At 42.9% G+C, this 13,852-nt stretch overlaps 1 protein-coding gene across 1 annotated transcript in view; it reads right to left on the bottom strand.

Moving 5' to 3' along the window:
- LOC137532709 (sodium/potassium-transporting ATPase subunit alpha-2) overlaps positions 1–13,852 on the bottom strand; it is a 138,509-nt gene that overhangs the window by 84,033 nt on the left and 40,624 nt on the right. The window contains exons 2-5 of the mRNA XM_068253540.1: positions 5,541–5,645; positions 2,726–2,785; positions 2,375–2,578; positions 1,069–1,182 (exon numbers count right to left, since the gene is read on the bottom strand). Of these exons, the coding sequence (XP_068109641.1) occupies positions 1,069–1,182; positions 2,375–2,578; positions 2,726–2,785; positions 5,541–5,645 (483 nt within the window). The remainder of the gene's footprint in view (positions 1–1,068; positions 1,183–2,374; positions 2,579–2,725; positions 2,786–5,540; positions 5,646–13,852) is intronic.

Below are 13,852 nucleotides of genomic sequence, written 5' to 3'. Positions count from 1 at the left end.
TTTATTTAAAAAAAAGCCTCCCGCAGCCGCCCTGGCGATCTCAATAGAACGCCAGGGTAGTTAACCTCCTTGCCGGTTGTCCCGAACACAGTTCGGGGTAACCTGCGCAGGAGGATTTCTCAGGCCCCGCTGGGACGATTTGCATAATTTTTTTTTTCCTACTCGCAGCTAGCACTTTGCTAGCTGCGTGTAGTACGCGATCGCCGCCGCTCGCCGCCGATTCACCGCTACCCGCCGCGCCGAGCCGCCCCCCCCCACCCCAGACCCCTGACCCCTGCGCAGCCTGGCCAATCAGTGCCAGGCAGCGCTAAGGGGCGGATCGGGATTCCCTCTGACGTCACGACGTCCATGACGTCCGGGGAAGCCCTGCAGGAAATCCCGTTCTCAACGGGATTTCCTGCATACTCTGATCGCCGAAGGCGATCGGAGTGGGTGGGGGGATGCCGCCGCTCAGCGGCTATCATGTAGCGAGCCCTGGGCTCGCTACATGATTTAAAAAAAATAATTAATTAAAAAAAAGTGCGGCGCTGCCTCCTTGCCGGATTTTTTAGAACGGCAAGGAGGTTAATGCCAAATGGGCATCGTTTAAAGGCTACCTGAGCATTGTATCTGACCATGTCCATCACATACCCATCCTCTGATGGCTACTTCCAGCAGGATAATGCACCACGTCACAAAGCTCGAATAATTTCAAATTGGTTTCTTGAACATGACAATTAGTTTACTGTACTAAAATGGCCCCCACAGTCACCAGATCTCAACCCAATAAAGCATCTTTGGGATGTGATGGAACGGGAGCTTCGTGCCCTGGATGTTCATCCCACAAATCTCCATCAACTGTAAGATGCTATCCTATCAATATGGGCCAACATTTGTAAAGAATGCTTTCAGCACATTGTTGAATCAATGCCATGTAGAATTAAGGCAGTTCTGAAGGCGAGAGGGGGTCAAACACTGTATTAGTATGGTGTTCCTAATATTCCTTTAGGTGAGTTTAACATGAGTTGGAATACATTTCAAATATTAGAAGGAAAGGTTTAGAGTACTATTTTAGAAGAGTTTTCTTACCTGAGGCACCATGTTTTTGAAGGAGTCCATGATCTTAGAGCTTTTGGCTTCTTGGTAGTATGAAAAGCATCCAGTGACAATGACAACAGCTGCCAAGACCACGCCGAGGTATAGCTGAGAAAATATAAGAGACGTATGAGCACTGAGCCAACTGTATTTCAGATTCCCATATTCTGACACTGCCCACATAATAGCTGCTGGGTAGCCACCCTGCAATAAAGAGTGGCTCATAGTGGGCTATATTCACAAAAGGCAGGTGAAGATTACACACATGTAAAGTTTACTAACACTAAGGGCCATATGCAACTCACTTTTTCACCTGAGTTTTCTCCTAGGTGATATTTTAAAACTTGTCAATAAAATGCCTTTTAAGCCACCAGCAAGCAAAAAAATACTCAAAATAATTTTGATAGTACTTTATTCCTACTTATTGATACTTTTTTCCATTGCAAAGTGCTAAAAGTTATTTTAAATCAAAGATGACATTTTTCTCCTAGGAGAAAACTCAGGTGAAAAAGTGAATTGCATATGGCCCTAAATATGCAGTAATCCTCCACAAGTGCAGTTAATGGTTGTTTATCTTGCAACCCATCTTTGTGAGTACCACATGTCCTTTTAATTTGATCTTTACAGCCTCAGAACATACTACACTATCCAGGCTCCCGATGTCTCTGTGTTTTTTTCTTTAAGGTTCGCCTTATCTACTCCAATAACACTAAATATGTTTCTTGTATAAAGTACTGGTCTATGAAGCAGAGTTCTCCTCAAGCCCTCTCAGCCGGGCGCTCCACCCAGCTAATTTTGGTAAGCTTCCTGGCTGTTATTGGCTGTCCTCCTCATTCCCCTCCTATCAGAACAGCCCGACAATGCTGCAAACCTGAATCATGTAATTCAGGCAGCATCCCATAGGGGGCAGCAGCACTGTACACTGCTACAGCAATCTTTTTCACACTCTATACTGCCGACATGAAATGGGAGAGCTACCAGCTTGTGCCTTGTTCCTTATCCTTATTAATATTAACTGCAGTCATAGATGGCCCCGCCTCTTCTACGTATTGCTGCAGGGCCTTGGGTAAGTTTTTCCTATGTATGAGAAAAGCCTACTGTGCAATGTGTGTAGGGTGTCTTTTCCTGACTTTTTTACATGCCTTACACATGAACCGGTGTTTAGGCAACAATTCCCCTTTTGCATTCCTTTTTCTGTTTGCAGCTTACTATTCCATATGTAGCACCATCCTAGCATGTTTGACCTTCCTTCTGTGCAGCAGCTACCCTGCACTGCCTACCCATGATATACTATACTGACATTGTCATTGATTGGTTCATCCTCCATTGCAATCTGAATTCCATAGGCCAGGAAGCAGAGGATGGCTCCGATCCAAAGTAGTATAGAAAAGCCCCCAAAAAGTTGTCGGCAGAATTTGACCCACTCAGGTGTGGTGGGTGGTGGGGTAAGGGCGTTAGGTCCATCTTGTGCCAAGACTTCAGCTGCACGAGCATTGGTTAAACCCTGGACAGGAAAAAAGACACAGCTTAGGTCTAAGAGAACATTGCATATTTATTTTATGACAGACAATATGGATGACACAAGCCAGAAAAAACAGTCATATTTTTAGGGAGCATAAGTTACATTAGTAACACCAGTAACATTGTTTACCTTTGTCAGGTCAGTGCCATATTTTTTTGCCAATTCGTCAAGGGAGAGCTTATGATCATCCTAGAGGGAATGAAGAAAGATGGATTTGTCAAAATGCATCCAACACTAGCATGTATTCAAAGTTAAAAAATACCATAATTCCTTTAATCTGCAGCTGAGGGAGAGGTTTTGAGGCAATGGGCTTGATGCTCTAACTAGTGGTAATATTGCTGTGCAGAGTCAGTGCACAGAAATATTGCTGCCAGTTAGTGCATTAGGACTGTTGCCTGATATCACAAAGGTGTGGCCTACAAGATGGGTTGGAAGACATAACCATTGAACATGCTGGACTAATGTTTGTGAGAATACAGTTGTGTTTGGTCTAACCAAGTGAAATCATCGAGGGGGGCATAACATCTACCGGTTCATTAGAAACCGCAGACATTAATGGGGTGGGGAACAGCATAAAAGGCCATCATGTAATCTACCCTATCTCCCTAACTCTCTATGAATGATTTTCTCAGTAAGGGCCAGTAACAAAGCTTCAATGTCAGAAGCTGTTTTTTTCTGCTGGATCATTATCTATCCATCTATCCATTAATAGAGAAGCACTTTGTTAGGCCACATTCACACTGGAGCGCTTTACAAGCGATTTTCGCTTGTCTGTAAATCACTAGCACTTGAAAAAGCCATGTGGCAATGCAAATCAATGGTAGTGCGATCACCAGTGATAAGTGGTTTGCTGAAATCCAAACTTGGTGCAAACAGCATTTTTGAACTGATTTTGGAGTAATTGCATTTCAATGTTAAAGATTCACAAAACGCAATTGCTCCAAAATCACTTTCCTGTAAAGTGAAAAATCACATCACAAGCATTTTGCATTTCCCAGTGTGAATGGGGTCTTAAGGAAAAATGTCAAGAAGGCCAAAAATGAAGACAACTTTAATCCCACCCTAACAATGGCTGAATTCCCTGACATAATTGACATTCTTCATAGGGGACTACAGTTTAAAGTAGCAAAATGCATCTCAGAGTTGCTTGTCAAGTGTTTCAGGAGACATGGGGCCAACTTTGTTGGCTCCATACAAGTTGTGCCTCATTCTTTATGCACCATGAGATCTCTCTCTCATTTTCTCCTGCTACCGTATATGTATATGTATGTATATACAGTGGTGTGAAAAACTATTTGCCCCCTTCCTGATTTCTTATTATTTTGCATGTTTGTCACACTTAAATTTTTCTGCTCATCAAAAACCATTAACTATTAGTCAAATATAACATAATTGAACATAAAATGCAGTTTTAAATGATGGTTTTTATTATTTAGTGAGAAAAACTCAAAACCTACATGGAGCTGTGTGAAAAAGAAATTGCCCCCTGAACCTAATAACTGGTTGGGCCACCCTTAGCAGTAATAACAGCAATCAAGCGTTTGCGATAACTTGCAACAAGTCTTTTACATCGCTCTGGGGGAATTTTGGCCCACTCATCTTTGCAGAATTGTTGTAATTCAGCTTTATTTGAGGGTTTTCTAGCATGAACCGCCTTTTTAAGGTCATGCCACAACATCTCAATAGGATTCAGGTCAGGACTTTGACTAGGCCACTCCAAAGTCTTCATTTTGTTTTTCTTCAGCCATTCAGAGGTGGATTTGCTGGTGTGTTTTGGGTCTTTGTCCTGCTGCAGCACCCAAGATCGCTTTAGCTTGAGTTGACGAACAGATGGCCGGACATTCTCCTTCAGAATTTTTTGGTAGACAGTAGAATTCATGGTTCCATCTATCACAGCAAGCCTTCCAGGTCCTGAAGCAGCAAAACAACCCCAGACCATCACACTACCACCACCATATTTTACTGTTGGTATGATGTTCTTTTGCTGAAATGCTGTGTTACTGCTAGATGTAACGGGACACGCACCTTCCAAAAAGTTCAACTTTTGTCTCGTCGGTCCACAAGGTATTTCCCCAAAAGTCTTGGCAATCATTGAGATGTTTTTTAGCAAAATTCAGATGAGCCTTAATGTTTTTTTGCTTAAAAGTGGTTTGCGCCTTGGAGTTTGCGCCTTGTATATCTACCATGCAGGCTGTTTTTGCCCAGTCTCTTTCTTGCGGTGGAGTCGTGAACACTGACCTTAATTGAGGCAAGTGAGGCGTGCAGTTCTTTAGATGTTGTCCTGGGGTCTTTTGTGGCCTCTCGGATGAGTTTTCTCTGCACTCTTGGAGTAATATTGGTCGGTCGGCCACTCCTGGGAAGGTTCATCACTGTTCCATGTTTTTGCCATTTGTGGATAATGGCTCTCACTGTGTTTCGCTGGAGTCCCAAAGCTTTAGAAATGGCTTTATAACCTTTATCAGACTGATAGATCTCAATTACAGTACTTTTGTTCTCATTTGTTCCTGAATTTCTTGGGATCTTGGCATGATGTCTAGCTTTTGAGGTGCTTTTGGTCTACTTCTCTGTGTCAGATAGCTCCTATTTAAGTGATTTCTTGATTGAAACAGGTGTGGCAGTAATCAGGCCTGGGGGTGCCCACAGAAATTGAACTCAGGTGTGATAAACCACAGTTAAGTTATTTTTTAACAAGGGGGGCAATCACTTGTTCACACAGGGCCATGTAGATTTAGAGTTTTTTTTCTCACTAAATAATAAAAACCATCATTTAAAACTGCATTTTGTGTTCACTTATGTTATCTTTGACTAATAGTTAACGGTTTTTGATGAGCAGAAACATTTAAGTGTGACAAACATGCAAAAGAATAAGAAATCAGGAAGGGGGCAAATAGTTTTTCACACCACTGTAGATAAATAGATAATTATGCCTTTTCCTTCTACTCACCATCGTCACTTCTTTCTTCAGCTCGTCCATTTCTCTCTCTTTAATCTTCTTCTTTCCCCCGCCATTGTCAGCATTGGTTGCTGCCGGCGAATACTCTCGGCCCTCCTGTAAAATTGGAAAAATTGCCTGATTGAAAGTAATAGATTCTGTTTGTTCTGCCTACAGTTTCTAATGATGTGAAGCACTCATAATACTCCTCCTCCCTCTAGGGCTACCTTATGTTCCTCCTCCTCTAGGGATACCATATGTGACTCATTTTTGTGCCTAGAGAAGGAAATTAAAGGTCGGAAATACACTTTTTTATTATCGATGGCAGGGAAGAGACTTTTTATGCAAAGTGTGATTTGGTAAATTATTAGGTCCACTTAAGTTTAACAGTAAAATCAAGAATACATTGCAATTTATGACTAAAAGACCTCAAATAAATATTGATTAATCTCCCTAGCATTCATAAAAAAACTAAAATCCTAGTTTTGAGTGTTTTATGGATCTATGGTGCCTTGAAGGTGGAAGATGTTTTACTATCACCATATCACCAGTGTAGTGACCTTTGGGAAAAGTGGTATCTTTAGAACCACAGTGGCTGGCCCACTGTTGGCCCACTGTTGGCAGTCTGAACTATCTACATGTAAATATCTGCAGGTGAGACCTTGTGAGAGATGGGAGCTAGCCTTATCATGCAGGGAAATCCTTATGATAGAAAGGAGTCTGTCCTGTCACTGAGAGCAAACACTTAGGAAAGTAAAAAGGCTGATCTGTCATTCAAGGAAGTCCCATGTGAGAGAAAGAAGATAGTATTATCGTGCAGAAAATCCTTTGTTTGCAATGGAAGCGTTTATTCAGGGTAACCTTTTAAGGGCTGGTTCAGACGGGCGTTTTTGTGGCGTTTAACGCAGCGTTTCAGACGCAGCAGTTTTTTGGGATCTACTGCCATCCCATGCAAGTGAATGGGAGCGTTTAGAGCTGGCTTTTGCAGGCTTTCATGAAAGCCTGGCAGTAGATCCCAGCGTTGCGTCTAGTCTCAAAAGCAACATGCTGCTTTCAGAGGCAGTAAACGCGAGGAAACAATAGCAGAGACCAGAACTGCTAGCCTTGAACGCTTTTCAAAAGCTTTCAAAAGCTAGCTTTTAAACGCTGGCGTTTGAACGCAATGCCAAGCAAAAGCTCAGCAGACGCCCGTGTGAACCAGCCCTAAGGAAAGAGAGCTAAGCCTATCATTCATCAGAAACCCTTGTGAAAGAAGGTAGCCTGTACTATCATTCAGGAAAAATACTTGGATGAGAAGGGAATCTGTCCTATAATTCAGGGAAAATCTTTGTTAGATAACGGAACCTGTCCTATCATCAGGAGACATCGTTATTGGAGAAGACACCCTTATAAGAGAAGCGAACCTTTCATATCAATCAGGGGGATACCTTTGTGATAGAAGGAGTACAACAGCAGTGACATCTTTCTTATGGTGACCTAAGTGAGAAGGTGGGCTTTATAAGGTTGTATGAAAGGTGTTTGATTCTATAATCTACCAGGAAGACAGTAGAACAATCAGGGCCGGATTTCTGGGAAGGCCAGAAAATGCCACGGCCTAGGGCGATAAAATCAGATAAGATAAGAAGGGCGGCATGACTTGGAGAGAGAAGAGGTCTTATGTCAAAGTGATTCATCTCTTCTGGTCCCGCAGCGCAGCCAGCCAGCACCCTGCTCTGCACTAATAGCTGAATTCCAGAGTTCCCCAATCCCTGCTTCTCTCTCACACATTTCCTGGTGTGTTATAACAATTAGGATCAATCATAACTGTTACCTGATAATCTGTATGATGGACATACAGATCGATGTGAGAAATACCAGAGATTTACATTACAAAGCAGATAGAACTAAGTTCTGCTGAGTTTGAATGCAGGCATTCACAGACATCAGTGAGCTCTGCTAGTCACCTCTTTTACAGCTTTGACACTGACCCCAGCAGTCGTTAATTACTTTATCTAATCCTAATTTATGTTTCTCTTTATTTTTCCTAGCTAGCAGTGATCGCTTGTCTGTTTCAGTTAACTCTTTCCTGGCTCATTTTCTGTCCTTCAGCTCCTACCATCTATGAGAACTGCAGAATAAAAATGCTGTTTGCTTCCCTTTCATTGCTAAACTGTCACTTTAAAGGACACCTCAGCTGTTACTACCTCTATGCTAGTGTGTATGGTTTGGCATCCTTCTGCTTTCCTGTAGCAGTAGAGCATTGTACCCTCTTAGCCATCAGCGAAAGCAGAGAGTTTTGAATCAGGATAATACCATTTATTGGCTTCAAAGAAAAAGAGTAAGCTTTCTGCTAATAAACCTTTTTCAGACTTTGTTCTTGTATACTGTCAATATGTTAGAGCACACCACCATATGTACATTCAACATTCAAAAAAGATGCATAGATTTTTCAGCAAATATAAATAAGTCATTCAGATGCTTTAACGTGGAGCTGAACTCTTGCACAGGACAGAAGGAAAACAGAGAAATGTACCATGTATGTATTTAGAGAGCCTGTCTAATTCCCCCTCCTCTGTGTCTAATCACAAGTTGTAATTTATCTCTACACTGTGTCTCCTGACTGCCACAATATCTAAGCTCATTTGAAAGCACAGGATGTTAAAAATATTTCTGCTTCCATAAAAGCAGGAAGTAGACACACTGCAAATTTATTGCAGGATTTGTATCAGCTGTAAAAAAAGAAATGTTTTTATTTAAAGGTTATGTTGTTGCGTATCTTTTAGAGCAGAGAGGAAGTTCTGAGTTCAGGTTCACTCTAATTACAACCAAACACCCAAAGTGGGTCTTGACAGGATGTTTGCTGCTTAACTGTTCTCTGTTTTGGATGGGCTTTTCTCCATTGCACTGCCCTGCCACCTGTTTGTGTCTCAGACTGCAGCCAGTCGCACAGAGGACAAAGAAGCAGCGCACTCCCTGTAATTTCTCACTCCTGCCCATGGCTGGTACAGTGTTGTGCATTCTTGACAAGTACTGGTCATACATCAGCGTCATTTTTCAAGTATGCATGCCCAGAACACTATCGGCTGCTGTGCACATTCGGGCAGGAGCGCAAATTACAGGAATTATTTGTTGAATGGGGGGCAGAGCAGCACGACTGAAGTAAGCCCATTCAAACCAGTGATTGCTAGTCAGAGAGTTGGACAAAATATTATTTTTGTTGGGGTGTGGGGGGGGGCACTTGGTGACAGCAGGCCTTGCGCCTTACTGGACAGATATGCTAGGACTCTACAATACTAGTGACAATCATTCCACTCCCTGAGACTACATTTAGAGTTCAGCTTCAGGCTAGTACTCTGTTTAGAAAAATGGACCGTTAGCTGCAAGGCAGCAATATGCGAAGGTTTTCATGGATCTCTGAGTGCACCTTTGAAACATGCCTGACATATGAGTACAATGCTAATCACTCTTCTGTGAATTTAGTACATGCAATTTTAATAGCATTTTAAACTATTTAATGTTATGCATTGTGCTGGTTTATATTCTCTCTGGGGTGACAGGAGTTAAAGCGGCTCAGAAGAGGCACAAGTGTTGCAACTGCCCTACGAAGGATGAATTAGGACACTTACAGTGTACCTGGAGTTAAGCAGTGGCAATCTGCTCTGGTGATGGAAATGGCACACACTGTATTGAAAATGACAAGGAAGGGTTTGAATTTCCTTAAGTGCAGCAACACTATGGCCATATATTGCTGTACAGCCTCAAAAACTGGATGACTTGACTGTCTATTGTGAACACTAGAAATGGCCCGAACGGTTCCAGGCGAACTTTCGGTGGTTCGCGTTCGCCAGCAAAGGTGAACTTTCGCGGAAGTTCGGTTCGCCCCCATAGTGCGCCATTAGGGTCAAATTTGACCCTCTACATCACAGTCAGCAGGCACATTGTAGCCAATTAGGCTACACTCTATCCTGGAGCCACTCCCCCCCCCCCCTTATAAAAGGCAGGCAGCGCTGGCTATTACACTCACTCGTGTACCTGCAGTAATTAGTGAAGGGACAGCTGCTGGCCAGACTCTCATAGGAAATGATTAGTTATGCTCTTGTAGGCTTGTTAGCTTGCTCCTGGCTGATTGTTATTGCTAAAATAGCACCCCTCAACAGCTCTTTTGAGAGCTAATGTTCTCCTGATATGGTTTTTTTGTGTGTTGCCCACTGACACTGCATTATACAGCCATATCTGTTGCAGCTGGACCTTAGTAATTGCTATTACTGTGCCAGCCAGGCCCTGCCTAACTATCTATACTGGGACATCTACCTATGCCTACCTAACTACTGGGGCACCTACTTACCTATACAGGGACACCTACCTACCTACCTATACTAGGGCACCTACCTATGCCTACCTAACTATACTGGGACTCCTAACTATGCCTAGCTAACTACTGGACACCTACCTATGCCTACCTACCTATACTGGGACACCTACCTATGCCTACCTACCTATACTGGGACTCCTACCTATGCCTAGCTAACTACTGGGACACCTACCTATGCCTACCTACCTATACTGGGACTCCTACCTATGCCTACCTACCTATATTGGGACTCCTACCTATGCCTAGCTATCTACTGGGGCACCTACCTATGGCTACCTACCTATACTGTGACTCCTACCTATGCCTAGCTAACTACTGGGGCACCTACCTATGCCTACCTACCTATAATGGGACTCCTACCTATGCCTACCTACCTATACTGGGGCACCTACCTATGCCTACCTACCTACCTATACTGGGACACCTACCTATGCCTACCTACCTATACTGGGGCACCTACCTATGCCTACCTACCTATACTGGGGCACCTACCTATGCCTACCTACCTATACTGGGACTCCTACCTATGCCTACCTACCTATACTGGGGCACCTACCTATGCCTACCTATCTATACTGGGACTCCTACCTATGCCTAGATAACTACTGGGGCACCAACCTATGCCTACCTACCTATACTGGGACTCCTACCTATGCCTAGCTAACTACTGCACTTGAAACAAAAAAGAAAAACCGAGAGCCCAATATGGTGCAGTAAGTCTAGCAATTGTTGGCAAAATAATTAACAGATGTGGATATACTCACAAACACGGGTTACCACATAGGCAACCACTTGAAATGCAGGTGGGGAGCATTAGAACCTGACCCCACTCAGGTTTAAGAAGTCGCTCTCTGTAGATAGAAAGAAGGGGAGAGTCCCCTCCACCCAAGGTGCCAATTTGGACAGAGGCGCCAGGCAGGTTAAAATGATCTAAAAACAACTAAAAAGGAGGAGTACAGGTGGACTTACCTCCTGAAATGATGGACAATCGAGATTGTTCAAATCACAAATAGCAATTTATTTTGGCACTCCGCGACGCGTTTCGCAGGTATAACCCGCTTCATCAGGCAAGGAGTGCAAGCTCAAAAAGGTCTAATAGTGGCAATGCGCATTCCATCACTTTTGTGGCCAGCATAAAAGTTTCTAGTTTTCAAAGTTCGCATCCCCATTGAAGTCTATTGCGGTTCGCAAAAGTTCGCACAAACCAAACCGAAAATCGGAGGTTCGGGCCATCTCTAGTGAATTCATGGAAAAAAAGAGCACCTTAAGCCCTTCAGAAAATGTTTGTTTGTCCAGTTTCTGGCCTTTTAAACACCATGTTCCAGACCACAAAAGACTGGAGTACATCTAGATTTAAATTAAGATTTAAATGACTGCAGCAACATTTCCACATGGAGCAGTGGAATTCCGGGTGAAGAGAAAGGAGTGAGAAAAAGGGCATTGTGGGATGAAGTGTAGAGGGAGATCACATCATCACTTTGTCACTTCCTCCTCTTTGTCACTCCCACATCAAAGCCCACTCCTTCATTTTTCATCTTCCCAGTTACCATTTTTTTATTCCCTTCCCTCATTTTTCATTATTTTCCTTCAATTTCTCCCCCCTCCCCTTCTATCTTCCATCTTCAGCAGTTGCTTGCCTTTCAGTCCCTTTCTCTTCTTTTCCCTCTCTTTCTCCCACCTTCCCCCTTTTTTACCTCTTGCCTGTTTTCTCTTACTTCTTTCCTTCCCACTTTAATCCATTAACTTTAATTTCACTGCACTTCTTCCTTCCCTTTTCCTCTTCCTCTTTATCTTTTCCATTTCTTATATTTTCCTTTGCCCCTTCTACTTCTCCCCCTTCCCTTTCTAACCTTCAACCGCTTTCCTTTACTTTTTCATCCTTTCACCGCTACCTTTCTCCTCTATTCCTTACCTTTCCCCCTTCTCACCCTCCTCCATCCTCTTTCTTCTCCAAAATTTCCCCTCCCATTTTCTCCACCTTCCTCTCCCTCCTCTTCTCACATATTTCCCTCCCAGCCTTCTTTATGTTTTTTTTTTTTTTTTAGCTTAAAGGGAAGGTTCAAGCAAAATAAAAAATGAGTTTCACTTACCTGGGGCTTCTACCAGCCCCATGCAGCCATCCTGTGCCCTCGTAGTCACTCACTGCTGCTCCAGTCCCCCACTGGCAGCTTGCCGACCTCGGAGGTCGGCGGACCGCATTGCGTACATTTTTACGCATTCCCGCTAGTGCAGGAACATTAACATATACATTTTTACGCATTACTGGTTCAATGCATACATTTTTACGCATTGAACCAGTAATGCGTACAAATGTATGTGTTAATGTTCCTGCACTAGCTGGAATGCGTAAAAATGTACGCAATGCGGTCCGCCGACCTCCGAGGTCGGCAAGCTGCCAGTGGGGGACTGGAGCAGCAGTGAGTGACTGCGAGGGCACAGGATGGCTGCATGGGGCTGGTAGAAGCCCCAGGTAAGTTAAACTCATTTTTCTATTTTGCTTGGACATTCCCTTTAAGTAGACCTTCTTTCTTCTGGTACAACCAAGTTGTTGAAGATGTGAACCTTGATTCACAAAATGTGTCAAAAGTATGCTTGCCCTTATAAGAATTATATTTTAAGTTCTACAAGTGTTGAGACAATTAGTATTTGGTGAATTGTACTTGTCATGCTTTTGTCTCCCTTCTTAACACGATGCATCAAATATGTTGATTGCCTACGTACTTATAGAAAATTCTCAAGTTTTCTTTTTTTACCTGTCCTTGGCTTTCATTTCAGTTAATCGGGATGTGTGGTTTCCATATTTATACAGGTGGCCCCAACTTACAAACCAGTTCCATTATGGGAGATTGTTTGTAAGTTAAATAGAGTCGCTTGGAAGTAGTTGACTTTAATCTGCATTCTATTCTGGGCCATTACAGTAGTTCTTCCTAAAAGCTGTTAACACACTGCGAACTTCAACTGTTGGTTAATCTGTTTCTATTTCAAACTCCCTGCTCTTGTCCCTTCCTATCATGAACACATTTACAGTTATCACAATTATATCACCATGGTGATAACTGTAAAACAGCTCAGAAGAGTTATTAAAGACAGAAGTTAAGGTTAGTGAATTGGGGCCATATCTCTGAAAATCACTTTGTCTCCCCCCACATTCAAACAGTTACAGGCTACATTTTAAACACCCACTCTCACTTACTGTCTCTTCCTCTCCACCTACTTGGTGCCAGTAATATCTCCCTAAACCCTGGTCCCTCCCATACTGCAGTTGACATGGTTGCTCTCTTTACAAATAACCTACAAACATCTATGTACCACAAACCAAGAAACCGTCCTACTTACCTCAGGTATGACAGTGTCTACCCCAAGCACTTAAAGAATTCCATCATTTACAGCTAAGCAATAAGATGCAATTGCATCTGTTCTGACAGGGGTGACAGAGATAAACAACTGGATTACCTGAAGAAGAACAAAGATACAATCCTCTAATGGCCAAGGCCCAAATCAAGAAGGCTAACATCATCCCTAGGTCTCAACTGCTGAAATACAGGCAAAACCAGGAAGAGAACCATGTCCCACTGATGGTCACCTACAACCCACACCTGGGAATCGTAAGAAAGATTGTAAAAGAACTTCATCCTATTTTACACAAGGACCAGAGACTGAAAAAGATATTACCTGAACCTACCCTCCTGGCATATCGACAGCCACCAAATCTTAAACAGATGATTGTCAGGAGTTGTTTGAATAGGCCACAACAGAATGGAATATGCCAACAGAAAAGGTGTGATACCTGCAAACACATCTATTCCACCGACGGGATAACAATACCAGGTACACAACAGGAATACAAAGTACAAGGCACTTTTTCCTGTGATTCTTCTAATCTGGTATATAGGATCATGTGTGCAAAGTGCCCCAAAGGAATTTATGTGGTTAAAACAAGACAAACTCTACATTAGATTGTGAGCTCCTTTGA

This window comes from Hyperolius riggenbachi, chromosome 9, assembly GCF_040937935.1.
Source record: "Hyperolius riggenbachi isolate aHypRig1 chromosome 9, aHypRig1.pri, whole genome shotgun sequence".
NCBI classification, from domain to species: domain Eukaryota; kingdom Metazoa; phylum Chordata; class Amphibia; order Anura; family Hyperoliidae; genus Hyperolius; species Hyperolius riggenbachi.
The sequence above is the reverse complement of the archived record's forward strand: the minus strand, read 5'-3'. Positions and strand labels throughout refer to the sequence as shown.